The sequence below is a fragment of the Coregonus lavaretus genome (assembly GCF_964263955.1).
Source record: "Coregonus lavaretus genome assembly, chromosome: 20".
NCBI classification, from domain to species: domain Eukaryota; kingdom Metazoa; phylum Chordata; class Actinopteri; order Salmoniformes; family Salmonidae; genus Coregonus; species Coregonus lavaretus.
In genome coordinates this window covers 39,043,955-39,063,297 of record NC_140007.1, presented here as the reverse complement: position 1 = coordinate 39,063,297, position 19,343 = coordinate 39,043,955, and the positions used below count along the sequence as shown (strand labels likewise).

Sequence of the window (19,343 nt, the reverse complement as noted above, 5' to 3'; positions counted from 1 at the left end):
TAACATACCTGATTTGGCTGCTTTTCTTCATCCTAAGTGTGTTTTCATACAGTGCATTTGGAAAGTATTCAGACCCCTTGACTTTTTCCACATTTTGTTACGTTACAGCCTTATTATAACATGGATTGAATCGTTTTTTCAACTCATCAATCTACACACAATACCCCATAATGACAAAGCAAAAACTGATTTTTGGAAATTTTAGCAAATATATAAAAAATTCTATAGTAAGCACTACACATGATTGAGGGATATAAAAACAGAAATACCTTATTTACATAAGTGTTCAGACCCTTTGCTATGAGACTCGAAATTGAGCTCAGGTGCATCCAGTTTCCATTGATCATCCTTGAGGTGTTTCTACAACTTGATTGGAGTCCACCTGTGGTACAGTCAATTGATTGGACATGATTTGGAAAGGCACACACCGGTCTATATAAGGTCCCACAATTGACAGTGCATGTCAGAGCCATGAGGTTGAAGGAATTTGTCCATAGAGCTCCGAGACAGGATTGTGTCGAGGCACAGGCCTGGGGAAGGGTACCAAAACATTATTGCAGCATTGAAGGTCCCCAAGAACACAGTGGCTTCCATCATTTTTAAATGGAAGAAGTTTGGAACCACCAAGACTCTTCCTAGAACTGCCCGCCCGGCCAAACTCAGGGAGGTAACCAATAACCTGATGGTCACTCTGACAGAGCTCCAGAGTTCCTCTGTGGAGATGGGAGAACCTTCCAGAAGGACAACCATCTCTGCAGCACTCCACCAATCAGGCCTTTATGGTAGAGTGGACAAACGGAAGCCACTCCTCAGTAAAAGGCAAATGACAGCCCGCTTGGAGTTTGCCAAAAGGCACCTAAAGGACTCTCAGACCATGAGAAACAAGATTCTCTGGTCTGATGAAACCAAGATCGAACTCTTTGGCCTGAATGCCAAGCGTCATGTCTGGAGGAAACCTGGCAACATCACTACGGTGAAGCATGGTGGTGGCAGCATCATGCTGTGGGGATGTTTTTCAGCGGCAGGGACTGGGAGACTATTCAGGATCGAGGGAAATATGAACAGAGCAAAGTACAGAGAGATCCTTGATGAAAACCTGCTCCAGAGCGCCCAGGACCTCAGACTGTCCAAAAGGACAACGACCCTAAGCACACAGCCAAGACAACACAGGAGTGGCTTTGGGACAAGTCTCTGAATGTCCTTGAGTGGTCCAGCCAGAGCCCGGACTTGAACCAGATCAAACATCTCTGGAGAGACCTGAAGATAGCTGTGCAGCGACGCTCCCCATCCAACCTGACAGAACTTGAGAGGATCTGCAGAGATGAATGGGAGAAACTCCCCAAATACAGGTGTACCGAGCTCGCAGCATCATACACAAGAAGACTCTGTGCTGAGGCTGTAATCACTGCCAAAGGTGCTTCAACAAAGTACTGAGTAAAGGGTCTGAATACTTATATAAATGTCATATTTCCGTTTATTGGGGGGATATACATTTGGAAAAATATCTTAAAACCTGTGTTTGCTTCATCATTATGGGGTATTGTGTATAGATTGATGAGGAAAAATACTATTTAATAAATTTTAGAATAAGGCTGTAACATATCAAAATGTGGAAAAAGTCAAGGGGTCTGCATACTTTCCGAGTGCAATGTATCTATTTTGTGTCTTTGACCCACCGCTGGAACCATAAGGTTATGTTGTCATGAGGGAAGGACTGGACATTCTGAAGGGGTCTGATGGGTGTTTATTTCTCTTTCTTGTGACTTGCTCTACACTGATCCCAGGGCTCTAAATGGAGTAGGGAGCTGATCCCAGAGCTCTAAATGGAGTAGAAAGCTGATCCCAGGGCTCTAAATGGAGTAGAGAGCTGATACCAGAGCTCTAAATGAAATAGAGAGCTGAACCCAGGGCTCTAAATGGAGTAGAGAGCTGATACCAGAGCTCTAAATGGAGTAGAGAGCTGATACCAGAGCTCTAAATGGAGTAGAGAGCTGATCCCAGAGCTCTAAATGGAGCAGAGAGCTCTGGATAAGAGCGTCTGCTAAATGACAAAAAAAAATGCATTGATCAGTTTGGTGAAGTATGAAATGGGACAGTTCTGATAGCACCTGTACGTGTCATGGGGGTGTTCAGTTTGTGGCGGTTGTGGGTTGCCCGTCCAGTTATCTGCAGTCTGGTTGGGGGGAGCCAGTTTGCAAACTGGGTGTTCTGCAGGTATTTAGCAAATGTCAGGCAGATCTGCTCTCCAAGGATGATTCAGAGGGTTTCGAGGGCTTCATGGTAGCTGGTGTACCACCCGCCCAGAATTATTCTGCAGGCTCTCTTCTGGACACGCTGCAGCTAAGCAGAGGCTCTGAGAGACTTCCAGAGGGAAGGAGAGCCTAAACAAGCCTGCCATGATCTAAATGTGAAAGCAGATACATGTGAAATAATGACTTTTTCCAACCAAGACTCTTTCTCGTGACACTGGAACCTCAGCCATCTCCCTGGCCGTTAGTGTGTGTGTGTGTGTTTGTGTTTGTGTGTGTGTGTGTTGTTTGTCTGAGTCAGAGATGGGACAGAGGCCAGGCGGAGAGAGAAGAGGAGAGATGGCATCCTGCAGCATAATGTATAATGCTGAGTGTTCATTAGAACAGAGTTGGGTTTCTAAACTCATTAATCATTTAGGATGGCCAGGGACAAGAGGGCTGGAGGGTTAGAGTACACAGGGGATACACACCACTCCTGCCTCCCCCTGTAACCACAAAACCTGACCACACAAAGCAGCCAAAGAGGAGAGGGCTGGGAGGACACAGGCTCCCTGCCTATCCCTGTAACACCAACGTCTGACCATACATAGGGGGTACCCTACCCCTATAACCCCGACACAGCCAGGGAGAGGAGAGAGGAGGGCTGGATGGGGCCCCCTTCCTCCCCTATAACCTACAGTGAGGGAAAAAAGTATTTGATCCCCTGCTGATTTTGTAAGTTTGCCCACTGACAAAGAAATGATCAGTCTATAATTTTAATGTTAGGTTTATTTGAACAGTGAGAGACAGAATAACAACAACAAAAATCCAGAAAAACTCATGTCAAAAATGTTATAAATTGATTTGCATTTTAATGAGGGAAATAAGTATTTGACCCCTCTGCAAAACATGACTTAGTACTTGGTGGCAAAACCCTTGTTGGCAATCACAGAGGTCAGACGTTTCTTGTAGTTGGCCACCAGGTTTGCACACATCTCAGGACTCAGGAGGGATTTTGTCCCACTCCGCTTTGCAGATCTTCTTCAAGTCATTAAGGTTTCGAGGCTGACGTTTGGCAACTCAAACCTTCAGCACCCTCCACAGATTTTCTATGGGATTAAGGTCTGGAGACTGGCTAGGCCACTCCAGGACCTTAATGTGCTTCTTCTTGAGCCACTCCTTTGTTGCCTTGGCCGTGTGTTTTGGGTCATTGTCATGCTGGAATACCGATCCATGACCCATTTTCAATGCCCTGGCTGAGGGAAGGAGGTTCTCACCCAATATTTTTTTGGGTACATGGCCCCGTCCATCGTCCCTTTGATGCGCTGAAGTTGTCCTGTCCCCTTAGCAGAAACCCCCCCCCAAAGCATAATGTTTCCACCTCCATGTTTGACGGTGGGGATGGTGTTCTTGGGGTCATAGGCAGCATTCCTCCTCCTCCAAACATGGCGAGTTGAGTTGATGCCAAAGAGCTCCATTTTGGTCTCATCTGACCACAACACTTTCACCCAGTTCTCCTCTGAATCATTCAGATGTTCATTGGCAAACTTCAGACGGGCATGTATATGTGCTTTCTTGAGCAGGGGGACCTTGCGGGCGCTGCAGGATTTCAGTCCTTCACAGCGTAGTGTCTTACCAATTGTTTTCTTGGTGACTATGGTCCCAGCTGCCTTGAGATCATTGACAAGATCCCCCCGTGTAGTTCTGGGCTGATTCCTCACGGTTCTCATGATCATTGCAACTCCATGCATGGAGCCCCAGGCCGAGGGAGATTGACAGTATTTTGTGTTTCTTCCATTTGCGAATAATCGCACCAACTGTTGTCACCTTCTCACCAAGCTGCTTGGCGATGGTCTTGTAGCCCATTCCAGCCTTGTGTAGGTCTACAATCTTGTCCCTGACATCCTTGGAGAGCTCTTTGGTCTTGGCCATGGTGGAGAGTTTGAAATCTGATTGATTGATTGCTTCTGTGGACAGGTGTCTTTTATACAGGTAACAAGCTGAGATTAGGAGCACTCCCTTTAGGAGTGTGCTCCAAATCTCAGCTCGTTACCTGTATAAAAGACTTCTGGGAGCCAGAAATCTTTCTGATTGAGAGGGGGTCAAATACTTATTTCCCTCATTAAAATGCAAATCAATTTATAACATTTTTGACATGCGTTTTCTGGATTTTTTTGTTGTTATTCTGTCTCTCACTGTTCTAATAAACCTACCATTACATTCCTTTGTAAGTGGGCAAACGTACAAAATCAGCAGGGGATCAAATACTTTTTTCCCTCACTGTACCTAAATGAACACCTAGCCACACACTGGGGGTACACCCGACCCCAGCACACCCACCTGTTAACTGGCACTGACCTACTGTGATGGAGTGTGTGTGTGTGTGTGTGTGTGTGTGTGTGTGTGTGTGTGTGTGTTTGTGTGTGCGCCCCACACCCCTCCACACACCAGTCATCACACCACTCACCCATCACCCCACACCCCTCATCACACCACTCACCCATCACCTCACACCCCTCCACATACCACTCATTACACCACTCAACCATCACCCCACACCCCTCCACACACCACTCATCACACCACACCACACCACACCACACCACTCCACACACACACACACACACACTCCACTCACCCATCACCTCACACCCCTCCACATACCACTCATCACACCACTCACCCATCACCTCACACCCCTCCACATACCACTCATCACACCACTCAACCATCACCCCACACCCCTCCACACACCACTCATCACACCACACCACTCCACACACACACACACACACACACTCCACTCACCCATCACCTCACACCCCTCCACATACCACTCATCACACCACTCACCCATCACCTCACACCCCTCCACACACCACTCATCACACCACTCAACCATCACCCCACACCCCTCCACACACCACTCATCACACCACACCACTCCACACACACACACACTCCACTCACCCATCACCTCACACCCCTCCACATACCACTCATCACACCACTCACCCATCACCTCACACCCCTCCACACACCACTCATCACACCACTCAACCATCACCCCACACCCCTCCACACACCACTCATCACACCACACCACTCCACACACACACACACACACTCCACTCACCCATCACCTCACACCCCTCCACATACCACTCATCACACCACTCACCCATCACCTCACACCCCTCCACACACCACTCATCACACCACTCACCCGTGCTCTTTGATGCAGCAACTCTTTATGAGCTTCTGAAAGCCAGTGAGACTGACTGAATAAGAAATATGGTTTTGACACACATCTGTTAGACATACATGTACTTTACGCCAGGCAGGGAGGCAGACAGGCAGACAGACAGGCAGGCAGGCAGGCAGGCAGGCAGTAGACAGGCAGACAGACAGACAGACAGGCAGGCAGGCAGGCAGGCAGGCAGGCAGTAGACAGGCAGACAGACAGGCAGACAGGCAGACAGACAGGCAGGCAGGCAGGCAGGCAGTAGACAGGCAGACAGACAGGCAGGCAGGGAAGGCAGGCAGGCAGGCAGGCAGACAGTAGACAGGCAGACAGACAGACAGACAGACAGACAGACAGGCAGGCAGGCAGGGAAGGCAGGCAGGCAGGCAGGCAGGCAGGCAGGCAGGCAGGCAGACAGACAGTAGACAGGCAGACAGACAGACAGACAGACAGACAGACAGACAGACAGACAGACAGGCAGACAGGCAGACGGGCAGACGGACAGACGGACAGACAGACAGACAGACAGACAGACAGACAGACAGACAGACAGACAGACAGACAGACAGACAGACAGACAGACAGACAGACAGACAGACAGACAGACAGACAGACAGGCAGGCAGGCAGGCAGGCAGGCAGGCAGGCAGGCAGGCAGGCAGACAGACAGACAGACAGTAGACAGGCAGGCAGGCAGGCAGGCAAACAGGCAGTCAGACAGGCAGAGAGACAGACAGACAGACAGGCAGGCAGAGAGGCAGACAGCTGGCAGACAGGCAGGCAGAGAGGCAGCATGCAGAGCAGCTGGAAGATCCTCCAATGTAGAACGTCTATTTGCCTGGGAAACCAGTGGAATTGAGAGCACTCAACAACAGCTTTATCGTTTGATACATCGGAAGAGACAATAGCTTTTTTTATTTGGCCGTCTGAATCAAATACGATGCAGTTTATATGTAGAAGGTAGGTAGGCTACCTCTTTAGGGAGATACAGTAACAAAACAATCATCCAATGATCAGGTTCCATACAGTCTGCATCCGGATTGGCACCATATTCCCTATGTGCACTACCTTTGACTACGGCAGAGCACTATTGGAAATGGAATAGGGTGTGGTTTCGGACTCAGACATAATCTCAAATGGCCTACCACAATACTGCCTCGCAAGACGGATATATAAAACCCTCATGGCTGGACCACTGGTCATGTCATTTGACACACTGACAACAGCAGAGGAGGAGGAAGAGGAGGAGGAGGAGGAGGAGGAGGAGGAGGAGGAGGATGTGAAATCCTTAACAGGAAATTGAGTAGTTAAAGTCAATATTTGTGTTTTTCCCAGAAATACTCCGCTCTAGCCCCTTTAAGACCCACAATCCCTCTGGGCTTTCTGTCCCATCCGACTCCCCCTCTGCCTGACGCCCGTGTCCTGTGGTCGGTGGTTGTGTGTGTGGGAGGGCGGGGTCTGGTGCCCCCACTGATTGGGACAGGCAGAAATCTACCCCACCCACCCAAATTTAAGGGGTCTTTACAGAGCACCACCCAGTGCCTGGTCGGGTGAATACCAGAGCCATTGCATAATGAGAGTGGCTGAACGCAAACATGTGTGTGCTAGCTGTACGTGTGTGTGTGGGAGACAGCGAGAGAAAGTGTGTGTGTGTGCGTGTTTGTGAGTGTGTGCATCTGTGTGTGTCTGTGTGTCTCTATGTGTCTGTTGTGCTTGGGATGTTTTCCGTGGCACCCCTATTCAAAACAAACACATTTTCCCTGTTCCATCTCATTCTCAGCCAAATATAACAGGTGAAAAAACATCCATCCACTGCCTGTTGGCTGAGGAGTCAAACATCCATCCACTGCCTGTTGTCTGAGTAGTAAATCATCCATCCACTGCCTGTTGGCTGAGTAGTAAAACATCCATCCACTGCCTGTTGGCTGAGTAGCAAAACATCCATCCACTGCCTGTTGTTTGAGGAGAATGTGTTTCTTATTTCTTCCCTCTCCTCTGAAACATTTCAATAAGATGAGATCAGGGGTCTATGACACTTCAAAAGAGAAAACATGTCTGTTGAAGTTACAGTGTTGTCCCCAGACATACATATGTTCACTATATACTGCATATGTCATGTGTTTATACAGTATACCATTATATATACGGCATTGGCTCTGTCCCTGGTTTCAGGCCTGCTTCCTCCAATCCCCATGTGTTATTGCTATAGTAACACTTCACAATTGTAAGGTCATACTGACTACTAAAATCCTTCCCCCTAATGCCAGGCCAGTGTTTTGCTTTTGGAGTCCTTTACTTTAGTGAGTTAAAATGAGCTTAAAATGTGGTTTGCGTGATCTCTGAACCAGCCAGTGGGTTGTAGTTGAAGGGGTTGGGTTGGGATGTGGTTGGTTACATGTTAAAATGAAACATTTGGATTTGACTTTGCTTCACCGCATACATACTTGAAAGGCATCATCGAAAGTCTATTGTAAACACTTCATTGTTTTAGTTCCACGCTTTTCCTCAGAAAAACAAGTCTGTTTAGATGTTTTGTCAACATGATGTTTTTACTCTCTCCCTTTCTAGATGAACCACGCCCCCCTCTGCCACCACAGTTAAATGCGGGGCCTCTCATGGACCCGCCTGGGCCCCTACCCCCCCTGCCTCCCCTCTCCACCCCTCCTACCCCCGACTCCCGCCTTGCCCCCTCCGTGTGTCCCATGCTGACCACCCCCACCCTCACCCCTTCTCCACTGCTCCCCCCATCCTCTGACTCTCCCCTGGGTTTCGACACCACCAACCCTGAGCAGAGTGGTGTTCCAGTGGCCCATGTGGCTCCCGGGGCCCCAGCCGGCCCAGAGACAGAGGAGGACAAGGCCAAGAAGCTCCTCTACTGCTCACTGTGCAAAGTGTCCGTCAACTCCCTCTCACAGCTGGAGGCTCACAACAAAGGTACGTAGCTTAGTGTATGGCATGGTGGCCCTCTCAGGTCACTAATCTAGGAGAGGACACTTGGCAGTCCTTGGAATAGTCAGTACTTAAAGGACTGGTTCACTATTTTTAAACCAAATCTAAAAAAATTTATGTAAATAGCATGTTATAGAAGGGTAAAGATACCTTTTTTGCAATTTCACTTGGTTTTGAGAAATTTACCCCACCCACCATAGACTTCCTCATTGCTCGTTCTGCAGTATGGGGGCCACGGAAAACATTAACAAAGGCTCCAATAACATCCAAATAAGTCATTTTAGAAACTGCATAATCTCTCAGTATGGTGATGCAGGTCTTTAGATGTTGTACACATGAAATTGTGTAATTCCACAACATTATATTCCATTTTGTTGGACTCGAGCAATGCATTTCTGTGTGCGACCATTCGCGTGCTTTCTCATTTCTCTTATCACCACAATGGAACGAGAAAGCACGTGCATGCTTCCACACGAAAATATATCACTTGAGTAAAAAAAAAAGCAATATAACGTTGCGGTAAGTGTGGGGTACGTTTCTCAAAACAAAGTGAAATCACTAAAATTGTTTCTGGACCCTTCTTTAACATACCATTTACATACCATTTTTTAATTTGGTAAAAAAAATTGTGAAACACATGAATGTTGAATTCCTTATCAACAGACCTGGGCTGAAATAGTGTTTGTTTTCTTTCAAACACTTTAAGTGTTTGATATTTAGCCTTTCTGGAGGGCCAGATGAGAGGGAAAAAAGAAAACAAACTATTTAAACTCAGGGCTGTTCTCCTCTACCCATCTGCCTTTCCTGCATCACCCTAAAAAGAACAACACCATTTTTATTTGATCCAGCACAACCCAAAAGGTGTCTGTGTTTCAAGTTCAAACACAGATGATGGTGCTCCAGTAACACAAAGGTAGTGTTGATGGAAAAATGAATAAAAGGCGTTAAGACTCTAGCCAAGCATAACATTCTCTTCAACCAGAAACTTCCCCCCTGGTTTTAGTGTAGTCTTTGATCCAACATGCCCTGGAGTAGTGTATTTCTCCTGTCTTGTCTACAGTACCAAAACACCTTGATAAGAATTATATAAATATAGGAGTCTCCCACTCAAAAATTCATGATGTATCTTGTGGTGGTTAGCGGGTGCAGCGGAAAGCTGTTCATTGTTGCTTCAGGCCTTTAGCATCAATAAGCAGCAGAGAAAGTCCTGTTAATGCTGGTCCTCTCAATGCTGGTCCTCTTAATGCTGGTCCTGTTAATGCTGGTCCTGTTAATGCTGGTCCTCTTAATGCTGGTCCTGTTAATGCTGGTCATGTTAATGGTGGACCTCTTAATGCTAGTGCTGTTAATGCTGGTCCTGTTAATGCTGGTCCTGTTAATACTGGTCCTCTTAATGCTGGTCCTGTTAATGCTGGTCCTGTTCATGCTGGTCCTCTTAATGCTGGTCCTGTTAATGATGGTCCTGTTAATGCTGGTCCTGTTAATGCTGGTCCTGTTAATGCTGGTCCTGTTAATGCTGGTCCTCTTAATGCTGGTCATGTTAATGCTGGTCCTGTTAATACTGGTCATGTTAATGGTGGACCTCTTAATGCTAGTCCTGCTAATGCTGGTCCTGTTAATGCTGGTCCTCTCAATGCTGGTCCTGTTAATGCTGGTCCTGTTAATGCTGGTCCTCTTAATGCTGGTCCTGTTAATGCTGGTCTTCTCAATGCTGGTCCTCTTAATGCTGGTCCTGTTAATGCTGGTCCTCTTAATGCTGGTCCTGTTAATGCTGGTCCTGTAAATGCTGGTCCTGTTAATGCTGGTCCTCTTAATGCTGGTCCTGTTAATGCTGGTCCTGTTAATGCTGGTCCTGTTAATGCTGGTCCTCTTAATGCTGGTCCTGTTAATGCTGGTCCTGTTAATGCTGGTCATGTTAATGGTGGACCTCTTAATGCTAGTCCTGTTAATGATGGTCCTGTTAATGCTGGTCCTGTTAATGCTGGTCCTCTTAATGCTGGTCCTGTTAATGATGGTCCTGTTAATGCTGGTCCTGTTAATGCTGGTCCTCTTAATGCTGGTCCTGTTAATGCTGGTCCTGTTAATGCTGGTCCTCTTAATGCTGGTCATGTTAATGCTGGTCCTGTTAATACTGGTCATGTTAATGGTGGACCTCTTAATGCTAGTCCTGTTAATGCTGGTCCTGTTAATGCTGGTCCTCTCAATGCTGGTCCTGTTAATGCTGGTCCTATTAATGCTGGTCCTGTCAATGCTGGTCCTGTTAATGCTGGTCCTCTTAATGCTGGTCCTGTTAATGCTGGTCCTGTTAATGCTGGTCATGTTAATGGTGGACCTCTTAATGCTAGTCCTGTTAATGCTGGTCCTCTCAATGCTGGTCATCTTAATGCTGGTCCTGTTAATGCTGGTCCTGTTAATGCTGGTCCTCTTAATGCTGGTCCTGTTAATGCTGGTCCTCTCAATGCTGGTCCTCTTAATGCCGTTCCTATTAATGCTGGTCCTGTTAATGCTGGTCCTGTTAATGCTGGTCCTTGTAATGCTGCACCACTGGAGGAGTGTGTCTTTAAGCCTGTAGAACCACAAGGCTGTTTTGAGGCCAGACTTGGGTTCCAATCATATTTGTTTTCTTCCAGATACTTTGGCTGTGCTTCATTGAGCTTGTCTGGTGCAATGCAATTAATAAAATAGTCTCAAAAGTGCTAACCTTGCCAGTCTGGCGCTCCAGGCTCAATCAAACTTTCAAAGAAAACAAACCCTTTTTTTTTTTTTACCTTTATTTAATTAGGCAAGTCAGTTAAGAACAAATTCTTATTTACAATGACGGCCTACACCGGCCAAACCCAGACGACGCTGGGCCAATTGTGCGCCGCCCTATGGGACTCCCAATCACGGCCGGTTGTGATACAGCCTGGAATCGAACCAGGGGGTCTGTAGTGACGCCTCAAGCACTGAGATGCAGTGCCTTAGACCGCTGCGCCACTCGGGAGCCCTACGCTCTCCTTAATACTTACTCTGTCACTCTTTTGGGTAAGCCCAAACCACCTAACCTTCTACTCAGAATCTGTGGCTTGGGGACGCTGTTAACTTTCCCTTAACTCGCTCTATGTTCTGTTTCATGTCAGACACATGTCACACTCACATGCACACACACATGAACGCATGCATGCATGCACACACACCAGTCCCTGTATTCCACATCACCATTACCACACCACAGCAGTAAGGCAGTGCTGCTATGGGAATGGGAATGGCCTTGGACTGCCAGCCAGCCAGACATGATGATAGACAAACATGAAAAGCTTCTTAATGTATAACTAAGTGTCGATCAATGGAAACATCATCAGGGACTTCATTACAGTAACCTTTGGAAGGCTTTTTGTAATGGCTGTTTGATTGAGCCATAAGGACAGGACACAGATATTAGATGTTTGATTGAGCCCTAGGGACAGGAAACACAGAGATTAGATGTTTGATTGAGCCCTAGGGACAGGAAACACCGATATTATATGTTTGATTGAGCCCTAGGGACAGGAAACACAGAAATTAAATGTTTGGTTGAGCCCCTAGGAACAGGACACACAGAGATTAGATGTTTGGTTGAGACCCTAAGGACAGGACACAGAGATGAGATGTTTGATTGAGTCCCTAGGGACAGGACACACAGAAATTAAATGTTTGGTTGAGCCCCTAGGAACAGGACACACAGTGACTAGATGTTTGGTTGAGCCCTAGGGACAGGACACACAGAGATTAGATGTTTGATTGAGCCATAGGGACAGGAAACACAGAGATCAAATGTTTGGTTGAGCCCTAGGGACAGGACACAGAGATTAGATGTTTGATTGAGCCCTAAGGACAGGAAACATAAAGATTAGATGTTTGATTGAGCCCTAGGGACAGGACACACAAAAAATAGATGTTTGATTGAGCTCTAGGGACAGGAAACACAGATATTAAAGGAATCAAATCAGATTGTTTGTTGATTGCACTCTCTTCTCTTCTTACAGCACAAGCACTAATTAATTATGTACATCCATGCAAACACACACAAAGACCATATGTTACACAGACAGATATAAAACAAACAGAGATCAACAGAGACATTCACACATCTGTGACAGCTACAGTGCCTGCAGTTCAATCTGGGAAGATTAACAGTCCAAATCAACTCACAATCTGGAAGCAATATCTCTCATTCCCAAAACAATACTCTGAAAAATAAAAGCATATGTTGCACAGACAGACAGATAAACAGACGGAGAAACAGACTGACAGAGACATGCACAGTGTGACTATCAGTGCTACGAACAAAGAGAGAGAAGGGGTGACAAGAAAGGTTATGGGTTTAACCGCAATCATACGTTTATGCAACAGTTCCTCGCTGTGTATTGTCTCTCTTCATGTTTGGAGACGTCTCCTGTCTGTTTGTGTAGTGTTTAATTGTAACAGTGAGTCAAGCAGCTCGGCTCGCAGGACGAGAACACCCAGACAGGGTTAATCTATCGTTTGCCCAGAATAGAACAAAGACAGCAAAAAAAACACTCCAAGTGCACATTATTGGCCACAAGTGAAATCAGTCATTCCAGACCTCCCTCCTCCTCCTTCTTTATCCCCCACCTTCCCCACCTCCCCGACCTCCCCGACCTCCCCCACGTTCTCCTGCTGTAACCTATAACTCACTGCTCAAAGATCAGGGATTTGGGAGAACAAGTCAAAGAATGTGCCCCAAATGGCACCCTATTCCCTATATAGTGCACTACTTTTGACCTGGGCCCATAGGGCTCTGTTCAAAAGTAGAGCACGATATAGGAAATAGGGTGCCATTTGGGACGTATAAAAAACTCTCGGTCTGTCACGCTCATTGATAGACGGATCAGACCAAGGTGCAGCGTGGTATGCGTACATATTCCTTTATTAACTGAATACAGAATCAAAACAACAAAATACAAACAAATGTGAAGTTCAACAGGCTACACTAACACAAGCCAAAACAGAAACAAGATCCCACAACTAAGGTAGGCAAAAATGGCTGCCTAAGTATGATCCCCAATCAGAGACAACGATCGACAGCTGCCTCTGATTGGGAACCACACCCGGTCAACATAGAAATACAAACTCTAGAATTCACACCCTGACCAAACAAACTAGAGAAAACAGGGCTCTCAAGGTCAGGGCGTGACACGGTCAGACCAAGTGCAAACTGGGCTGATTGAGGTTTTGGGATCAGGGGGAGGAGATGGGATAAGGGGGGAGACGGAGGGTAGGACATGACTATAATTTTTCAGCCAAGAACAAAACATGCAATTAGTTATAAAGGAACCATATTTTTAGACTGAGCACACTGAGCAGACTGAGAACGCTGAGCACACTGAGCAGACTGCTCTTTCTCTAACACACTAGTTAGAAAGGAACTATTTTGGCACAACAACGTTTGCGCTGTCAGTCTATCCAATGCACACCACTTGAACAAGGAATGACACTCATATTTCAGCACATGAGAGAGCATATAAAACAGACAGCGCTTTCACTCTTTGAAGACTAGATGTCGTTGAGTTTGATTTTACCTTTGTATTGTGATGTCATGACTAATAACCTCTAGATTTTACACGTTATTACTACCGTCTGAATATAATGACCTCACAGAAAACCCCCATTGAATTGGCCATTCATGAAATGAGTTAGAAAGGAACTATTTTGTCACAACGTGGTCAGTGCTGTCTGTGTGTGTAATGTAAACCATTTGAACAAGAGAATAACAGTGGTATTTCACCACACGAGGCAGATCACAGAACATACTGCACTGTAGTCTTCCATTCTTTGAAGACCAAAAGCAGTTGACCAATGCACCGAGTTGACTTCAGTTTTACAGATGTCGTTCTAGATGTTGACACCTTTAAGACATTATTACTACCATCCATATGACCTCTCAGAAAAGCTAACCCTAACCCAGATCATTCAATTGGCTACCCTAAGAGAACAGAGAGATCTATAGACATATTTCAGTTCTATGCCAATGTCAACTAACAGTGGAGAGATCCATGTCATGTTGCAGCCATAACTATACTACTGTAGACTACAGCGTTACCATATCACTGTGGCCCTCTAGTGGTTAATATATCACACTACACGACTCTCCTAGTCCCATTCTACTCCTGATCTAGGAACAGCTTCCCCAATCCTTACATTTACATTTACATTTTAGTCATTTAGCAGACGCTCTTATCCAGTGCATACATTTTTTTTTTCAATTATTTTTTTTTCGTACTTACCTTAACCATTAGTGGGGGAAATGACTAACTGACTCAATGTCAGCGTCTAGGGGTAACTTCACCCTACACCATCCCATTTCACTAACTGTACATGTGCTTTGTGTGCTCTGCTCTGCTGCCTACCAGTGCTGAGTTAGAGGATAGTTCAGATCACAGGAGGCTGCTGAGGGGAGGACGGCTCATAGTAATGGCCAGAACAGAGCCAATGGAATGGAATCACACCCATGGAAACCATGTTGATGTATTTGATACCATTACGCTCCAGCCATTACCACGAGCCCGTCCTCCCCAATTAAGGTGCCACCAACCTCCTGTGGTTCAGATGGTGGTACAGTACAGAGAGCTCTCTAGCAGCTAGTTCACACATCTTGATATTTGGAATTGTCATATTCTCCACCATTATGAGGGGATGGAGCCCAGATACACACGGTGATGAGCTCTGGCTGATATATGGGGTTATAGAACAGTTCAATGAGCTCTGGCTGATATATGGGGTTATAGAACAGTTCAATGAGCTCTGGCCTATAGATGGGGTTATAGAACAGTTTAATGAGCTCTGGCTGATAAATGGGGTTATAGAACAGTTCAATGAGCTCTGGCTGATATATGGGGTTATAGAACAGTTCAATGAGCTCTGGCTGATAGATGGGGTTATAGAACAGTTTAATGAGCTCTGGCTGATAAATGGGGTTATAGAACAGTTTAATGAGCTCTGGCTGATAAATGGGGTTATAGAACAGTTCAATGAGCTCTGGCTGATATATGGGGTTATAGAACAGTTCAATGAGCTCTGGCTGATAGATGGGGTTATAGAACAGATCAATGAGCTCTGGCTGATAGATGGGGTTATAGAACAGTTTAATGAGCTCTGACTGATATATGGGGTTATAGAACAGTTTAATGAGCTCTGGCTGATAGATGGGGTTATAGATCAGTTCAATGAGCTCTGGCTGATAGATGGAGTTAGAGAACAGTTCAATGAGCACTGGCTGATAGATGGGTTTATAGAACAGTTCAATGAGCTCTGGCTGATAGATGAGGTAATAGAACAGTTTAAGCTTATGTTAGTGTTGGGCTGATGTCATCCTGGACTAAAGACTGATGGTTTGTGTGTGTGTGCATGTGTGTGTGAATAAAGGAATTAATGCATTTTTATTTTGTGCCTTGACCCATCCCTCATGGGATAGTTAGACACCATTTTCTTTCAGTCAATTAAAGAAAACTTGTTTGCGTAGGTACCAAACACAAAACTATCCTGGAGGCTCGCAGTGGGCTGGGTCCCATCAAGGCTTACCCTCGGCTGGGCCCCAAACCCCTGGGGGAGCTGGGAGGGGGACCACTGGACCCCAACACTCAGGAACGCACTTTCCACTGTGAGATCTGCAACGTGCGAGTCAACTCTGAACTGCAACTCAAACAGGTGAGGAAGATGGAGTGCGTGTGTGTGTGTGTGTGTGTGTGTGTGTGTGTGTGTGTGTGTGTGTGTGCGTGCGTGCGTGCGTTAGTGCATGCGTGAGATTATGCACTAACTGAGAGGATTGGATAGGTGAAAGAAATATGGTGCACCCGCAGTCGTCATATGACTGTGTCGGTCCTGGATCGTCTGACTGCAGTCTAACCCTATCTATCGCTCTCTGTTCTCTCCCTCCTTGCAGCACATATCTAGTCGAAGGCACCGGGACGGAGTGGCAGGGAAACCCAACCCTCTTCTCAGCCGACACAAGAAGCACAGGGGAGCTGACCTCACGGTAAACTTTCACTTCTGATCACTTACCTGACCTCTACCGTGCCAAGGATAGCTTAACCAATGATTATCCCTTGCCGGGGCTTGCTCAGATTAACTAGTTTAACCACTGATAGTGAGGAGGCTGTTGTCTGTGTAATCAGTAGTACTCAATGGTAGATTCATTACTAATGCCCTGAAGTTCCATTTTGGAATGTGCTGGACATACAGTTTGATTAGAATCCTCTGTGTTATGACAGATCGAAGAGGTCCAAACTGAAATGATATTTCTATATTTGTTTTGCGCTACGTGTTCACCGTATGCCTCTAAACTTTTTATCTGTCTCGCCCTCCCTCTCTTTCTCTCTCTCTCTCTCTCTCTCTCTCTCTCTCTCTCTCTCTCTCTCTCTCTCTCTCTCTCTCTCTCTCTCTCTCTCTTTCTTTCTTTCTGGCTCTCTCTCTCCCCTCAGTCCTCTCTGACCTTCTCTAAGGATCTCTCCAAATGTTTGGGGGCGGGGCTCTTGCCCAGTCCCCTGGCTGTTGCCGCGGCGATGGCCGCAGCCGCTTCCTCGCACCACCAATTGGCTCAGCTTCGCGCCGCAGCAGCATCTTCAGCACAGCACCACCCGCATCACCACCACCATCACCTATTACAGGGCCCGCCTCTCAGCCATGCCATCCTAAGACCCGCCCCCGGGCCCATGCGCACCTCCCACGTGCCAATCCTCTTCTCTCCTTACTGACTCCACCTCCTCCACCTTGGCCAGTCAGGAGCAGCCACGACAAAAGCACACTGTGAAGAAATAATCTATATAAACAACAAACAAAAATGTATAGGGTAAACAAACAAATCATCGGTAAACAAATAAAAAGTTAAAACATCTAGATGAGAAGACAAGAAAGGGAAGAGAGCACCTGAAAGAAGGATATGATGAAGTGATGTCCCTCGTTTTCCTTTTTCCCGGACCTAAAACTCTCCTTCCATCTCAGAGACTTGTGACTGTGAGTGGATAGAGAGAGAGAGAGAGAGAGAGAGAGAGAGAGAGAGAGAGAGAGTGAGAGAGAGAGAGAGAGAGAGAGAGAGAGAGAGAGAGAGAGTGAGAGAGAGAGAGAGAGAGAGAGAGAGAGAGAGAGAGAGAGAGAGAGAGAGAGAGAGAGAGAGAGAGAGAGAGAGAGAGAGAGAGAGAGAGCAATAGAAGGAGAGATACTCAGTATGCATTGGATGGACTCCAGTATGCCTGTTCATCTCTCACCTCTCTCTCCCCACACACTGTGAGATCCATCATTGCATATAACTACGGAACAAACTAATGACACTGACGGATCTTATAAAACAATAGCACACACACACACACCCCTCCACTGCAGCTAACTGTTTAAGTACAGTATGTGCTGGGCCACAGTATACATATGGTTTCCTCATCATTCTGGTCTCAAGTGTTCTTACTGTACTATGCACCTCCAAACCCACCAGAATAATGTTACTGCAGTATGTCATTACAGAGAGAATAATGTCAGTACAGAGAGGATAATGTCACTGCATTATGTCAGTACAGAGAGGATAATGTTACTGCATTATGTCAGTACAGAGAGGATAATGTCACTGCATTATGTCAGTACAGAGAGGATAATGTCACTGCATTATGTCAGTACAGAGAGGATAATGTCACTGCATTATGTCAGTACAGTAGACTAGCTGCTTTCAGAGGTCCTCTTCTTCGCTATAATAATAAACGTGTCTAGCCATGTATAAGTGTGGCAATACTCCACGATCCTGTAAATTCCTCTTTCTGTTCTCAGGGGCACAAACAAAGCGAGCAAGCAACATTGTTCCTCATTGGTGGTGAACCCTAGGTTCTCTTCATATTGGTGGCCCTGGCCCTGGGTGCTTCTCCAATTGGTTACAGGTGACCCTAGGTCCTTCTCCCATTGGTTAGAGGTGACCCTAGGTCCTTCTCCCATTGATTAGAGGTGACCCTTGGTCCTTCTCCCATTTGTGGCCCTAGAGGTCCTTGTTAGATTATTACTGTGGGTGACAACAGGCTTGTGACAGTCTCTTCCCGGTGTGTGAAGCGTGGGGGTCGGGCACAGGAGAAAATAGGAAAAGTTTGTGGAGGAGAGAAAGCAGCGTGGAGAGAGAGAGGAGATGACTGCAGGGTACTGTGCCCTCCTGTCGTTCCTGTGGCAGTGCTAGGTGAGAGGAGGGGAGGGATATTAACCCTGGTGCACTGTGGAGGAGGCAGAGACACACTGCTGTTTGAAAATAGACTGTAACAACGAAGATGGCTGCAGGGAAAATGTGTCAACCTCTATAAGGATCACAGCTAACTCTCACCACAGGGTAGGGGAGGATGTGTCAACCTCTATAAGGATCACAGCTAACTCTCACCACAGGGTAGGGGAGGATGTGTCAACCTCTATAAGGATCACAGCTAACTCTCACCACAGGGTAGGGGAGGATGTGTCAACCTCTATAAGGATCACAGCTAACTCTCACCACAGGGTAGGGGAGGATGTGTCAACCTCTATAAGGATCACAGCTAACTCTCACCACAGGGTAGGGGAGGATGTGTCAACCTCTATAAGGATCACAGCTAACCTCTATAGGGATCACAGCTAACCTCTATAGGGATCACAGCTAACCTCTATAGGGATCACAGCTAACCTCTATAGGGATCACAGCTAACCTCTATAGGGATCACAGCTAACCCTATAAGGATCACAGCTAACCTCTATAGGGATCACAGCTAACCTCTATAGGGATCACAGCTAACCTCTATAGGGATCACAGCTAACCCCTATAAGGATCACAGCTAACCTCTATAGGGATCACAGCTAACCTCTATAGGGATCACAGCTAACCTCTATAGGGATCACAGCTAACCTCTATAGGGATCACAGCTAACCTCTATAGGGATCACAGCTAACCTCTAT

At 46.4% G+C, this 19,343-nt stretch overlaps 1 protein-coding gene across 1 annotated transcript in view; it reads left to right on the top strand.

The window, feature by feature from the left end:
* The window catches only part of znf385a (zinc finger protein 385A), a gene marked incomplete at its 5' end in the record, with an annotated part of 52,398 nt that extends 34,231 nt beyond the window's left edge, over positions 1–18,167 (top strand). The window contains 4 exons of the mRNA XM_084185050.1: positions 8,040–8,405; positions 15,922–16,106; positions 16,342–16,434; positions 16,880–18,167. Of these exons, the coding sequence (XP_084041176.1) occupies positions 8,040–8,405; positions 15,922–16,106; positions 16,342–16,434; positions 16,880–17,152 (917 nt within the window). The 3' untranslated portion in view covers positions 17,153–18,167. The remainder of the gene's footprint in view (positions 1–8,039; positions 8,406–15,921; positions 16,107–16,341; positions 16,435–16,879) is intronic.
* Between the last annotated feature and the right edge of the window lie 1,176 nt (positions 18,168–19,343).